The 4,075-nt window shown below is 41.2% G+C and overlaps 2 protein-coding genes across 3 annotated transcripts in view; both read left to right on the plus strand.

Moving 5' to 3' along the window:
- Positions 1–759, plus strand: part of LOC106517765 (serine/threonine-protein phosphatase 2A catalytic subunit beta isoform) — a 5,931-nt gene extending 5,172 nt beyond the window's left edge. The window contains exon 7 of the mRNA XM_014008772.1: positions 29–759. Coding sequence (XP_013864226.1) covers positions 29–101 — 73 coding nt within the window. The 3' untranslated portion in view covers positions 102–759. The remainder of the gene's footprint in view (positions 1–28) is intronic.
- Positions 760–1,380: 621 nt separating this feature from the next.
- Positions 1,381–4,075, plus strand: part of sfxn1 (sideroflexin 1) — a 7,569-nt gene continuing 4,874 nt past the window's right edge. Inside the window, exons 1-2 of one of the 2 annotated variants that reach the window (XM_014008753.1) lie at positions 1,381–1,516; positions 3,568–3,737. In XM_014008753.1, the coding sequence (XP_013864207.1) occupies positions 3,574–3,737 (164 nt within the window). In that variant the 5' untranslated portion in view covers positions 1,381–1,516; positions 3,568–3,573. The remainder of the gene's footprint in view (positions 1,517–3,567; positions 3,738–4,075) is intronic. The other variant, XM_014008761.1, reaches the window with a different exon arrangement.

The raw sequence follows: 4,075 nt of genomic DNA on the forward strand, positions 1-4,075 counted from the left end.
AAAACTCTTGCTGTTTGTTTTTTTTCAGCCTACAGTTTGACCCCGCCCCACGCAGAGGAGAGCCTCACGTGACGCGGCGCACACCAGACTACTTCCTGTAAAACATCGCTGGTGAGCATGGAAATAAGCTGCACAAAAGCCTAACGAGAGGAAGCAATCAGTTGCACACAACTTGGGTGCCATATTCACAAAATAATAAAATACAGACTTTAATATCTATAAACACACCATCATCCTAATTTTTAGCTATCTGCACGTTTCAACTGCTAGGAATGATTGCCGCACTAAACAATGCTGGTTATAATACCTGCTGGCTTGTCAGGAAATACAAATTCATTAATCTTCAGTTTTTCAGTGGTGTTTGTTTAAAATGTTTATGATGAACAGAGTGTTTTTTTTAAAATAAATTTTATTAAGTGCATCTTTTAAATGGCATGGCCTCAAATCCAAAGTAGTAAAACCTGTATTGTGATTTTTTTCTTTATTAAGAAAAAGTTTATTTTATGAAAGTAATGTGATAAGGTTATAAAAGTCAGATGTGAGTATGTTTTGTCACTACTTTTGTACCTGTTTTTGATTACATGGCACTGACAGATGTTGTTTTTACACTGCTTTAGTTTTCTTTTTTTTTTCTTTTTTTGTTGACTCTTAGAAGAAGTAATGTAAATTATTTGCGCCTGTAATAATGTTATAAATGTCTTTTAATATATTAAATGATCTGAAACCACTAATGTTGTCCAAAATAAATGCTGAAGTTGCTTTTGTTGTGTAATTTCTGACAGCAGTTTTGACTTTATCGCCTGTAGTTCTCCAGAGTCACCGCAAGATGGAGACAAATATCGAGTCATCAAATCTGATGAAATAATCCGCACAATGACAAAATGTGCACGAAACTGGATGTTTTTATTTCTTAGACATTTGTTTATTTATTTTTTTCATTATTGTATACGATAAGTATTAAACCTCGCCATAAGGGTTTTACAAAGTTGTTTTTCTAATACATGTTTTATAATTTTATGAGCTAAGCAAGGTTTTGTGTTTATGTTAAAAAATCTTTTTTTAGATTAGTTTTGCCTGTGCTACGTTTTTTATCTACATAAAAAATGCATGTATGACATTTCACTAAGTTTTAAATCGTTAATTATTTACTGCTTCTTAGCAGCCTTGACGGATGTAGCGCCGAATTCACCTCTGAAAATAAAAGCATGTTTTAAAAAGAAAAACAAGTTGAAATATTTTTTTCTCGTTTTTGAGAGTTTGATGTATTCTATAAAACAGTGCCACACGTATAATTTTAAATTAATTTTTAAAATGCTTCTGTGTTTGCATATTAATGCGCTTCACAGTGAAAATAAAAGCTGGGCTTTTATTTTTATGGGTAGCTTCCTGTCACCGGAGGACGTAGCTTTGAGCACTTTGTGAGCGCGAGCTGACGCTGCCCGGTTGCGGGGGAAATTAGCTGGCTGCAGCCTGCTGCTGGGGACACCTCTCTCGGACTCCCGGAGCCTTCATTGCAGTAAGTAAACCCCGGTGTTACATTTTTCTGTACCTACGTAGAGAAAACACCGCGTCCTGCTGGGTCAGACGGTGCGGTTCGGCTCCTGGAGAATCCTGCCGATACTAGTTGAATCAGCGGCGCGCGCACAGCTGGAACAAAAAAATAAATAAATAAAAAAACGGGATTGTCTAATAGATGCCGTGCTTTATTTAGACAATTAAATCGTTGACACTTAGATTTTTTCCCCCAGCCCCATTCATTACTGACGCTTTATTTGTCCAGATGTTGAAACATGTCTAATTAAGTGTCCAGATTTGTCTGGTTCACGCCGGGCTGAACAATGATGAATCAGAGAGCAGCATGTTCAGACTGTGAACACACACACACACACACACACACACACACACACACACACACACACACACACAGCAGCCTCAGTAGATATGAGTGTATGAAAGCAGCTGTATTTTTATGAGTGTTGTGGTAAATTGCAGGTTAATGTGTTGCCACGGAGGCTGCTGCTGATTGGCTGAGAGTGAGGGCAGGAGGTGCAGATCAAAGGCCGACTCCGTCCAAAGTTCAACCATAATACCTCATTCATTATTTTTGCATAATAACCTATTCACAAAGCGTTTTACAACAGAAAGCAGGGGAGAAATTGCACGTTGTTTTTTTTTGCCTATGTCTCTATAATTGCTTGTCTGTTAGTAAAATATCTCCTGAGCCTGTGGGCTGATTTGAATAAATTCTTCTGGAAATATTCACTGGATGCACATATTTAACTGATTAACGTTTGGAGCTGATCCAGTTCAAGATGGCTGCTCCAGCTCACTGGTGGTAGAAAACACAAACATTTATCTAATTAAGTCAAATATACGAATATGTTAAACTTTGGGGTGGTAGTAGCTGAAACTGGTTCTCAACACGTGTTCTGACTGCTAACAGAGATCTCTGGGGAAAATCTAGCCAAGGACTATTGAGAAGTGTGCTCTTTATTGCTGTTAGCAAAATATCTCATGAACTAATGGACATATTTTAATGTAATTATCAGGAAATAATTCCTGATTGTACGCCTACATCTGATTAACTTTTGGAGTCACTTTGATAGAAGATTGCCGCCACAGCTAATTAATGTTATCTAACACAAAAATGTCTATAATTCAGTCTGTTTCTTTCAAATTGAACTCAAATTTGGCGTTGTCGTAGCTCAGAGTCATCCTCAACACGCCCCCGTCTCTACTTGTGCAACATATTTGCTTAAAAACGTTGGCATGAACTATCGGTGTCAACCCTGTTTGTGTGTTAGCAAAATATCTCATGAAGTACTGGACAGATTGGAATGAAACTCCCATGATTTGATGTTGGTCTCCTACTCGTTAACTTCTGGAGTCAGCCCGAATTAAAATGAAATTTTTAAAAAGTACCACGACTCAGTCAGTTTTACAGGAGCTAAATTTGACGAGGTAGTAGCTGAGAGTCGCCCTCGACAAGAAACGCTCGGCCTTTGAGTTATCAGGTTGCCCGTCTGTCCAGAGGCCAGTGGAGTTTAATTTAATAAGAAGAGGCAGCACGTCTCTGGTTATTACTCAGCAAACAGAGCAGACAGTTTCAGTCCTGCAGCCATCTTTGAGAACCTTGGAGGTAAAATGTCGTGCGTGGACTTGCTGCTGCTCCTCACCTTCACTGTGAACAAACAGGAAGTTAAAGCTGGCTCAGTTTGGATGAGCGTCGCACACAGAGAGGAGTGAAGCGTGCTGCAGTACGTCCACAGCTCTGACTGAAACAACATTTATGTATTCAGTGTGGACACACACACGCAGAGGCTTTCAGCACTTTTCAGGCCCAGTTTGAGGTTCTGTGTGCACCCCCGGTCGGAGCACGGCTTTCATTTAGCGCTCCACAACCACTGTACCATGTCAGGCCATCGCCATAGCAACATTATGCTGAATTAGCAGCGTGGCAGAAGAGAAAGAAGCATTGTCCTGTCCCCCCCGCCCACGTATTGTGTTTCCCTCAAAGAATTCAGACTGAACACTTGTGTCAGTTGAACCCTTCCCCCCCCCCCTCAGGTAAACATGGCAGCAGAGATCTCAACGTCCATCAACATCAAGGAGCCTCGGTGGGACCAGAGCACATTCGTGGGTCGAGCCAAGCACTTCTTCACCGTCACGGATCCCAGGAACGTTCTCCTGACCAACGAGGAGCTGGCACACGCTCACAGGATCATCACAGACTACAGGTACAAGGGGCCTCATGCAAGAACCGTTCGTACGAACAGATTTGTTCTCAAGTTGTGCGTACGAGTGATTTTCTCGTATTCTAAGATTTTTTTCAAATACAAACAAAATTCACGAGTGGTCCAGACCCATCCATCCATCCATTTTCTTCCGCCTATCCGGGGTCGGGTCGCGGGGGCAGCAGCTTCAGAAGGGAGGCCCAGACCTCCCTTTCCCCAGCCACTTCTTCCAGCTCCTCCGGGGGAACTCCAAGGCGTTCCCAGGCCAGGCCATCTCCAAGTCCTTCCATGGCAATTATTTTTAGTTAGCATATAGCTAAAGTCTAACAATGGTTATATAA

The sequence above is a fragment of the Austrofundulus limnaeus genome, unplaced genomic scaffold (assembly GCF_001266775.1).
Source record: "Austrofundulus limnaeus strain Quisiro unplaced genomic scaffold, Austrofundulus_limnaeus-1.0 Scaffold1, whole genome shotgun sequence".
NCBI lineage: Eukaryota > Metazoa > Chordata > Actinopteri > Cyprinodontiformes > Rivulidae > Austrofundulus > Austrofundulus limnaeus.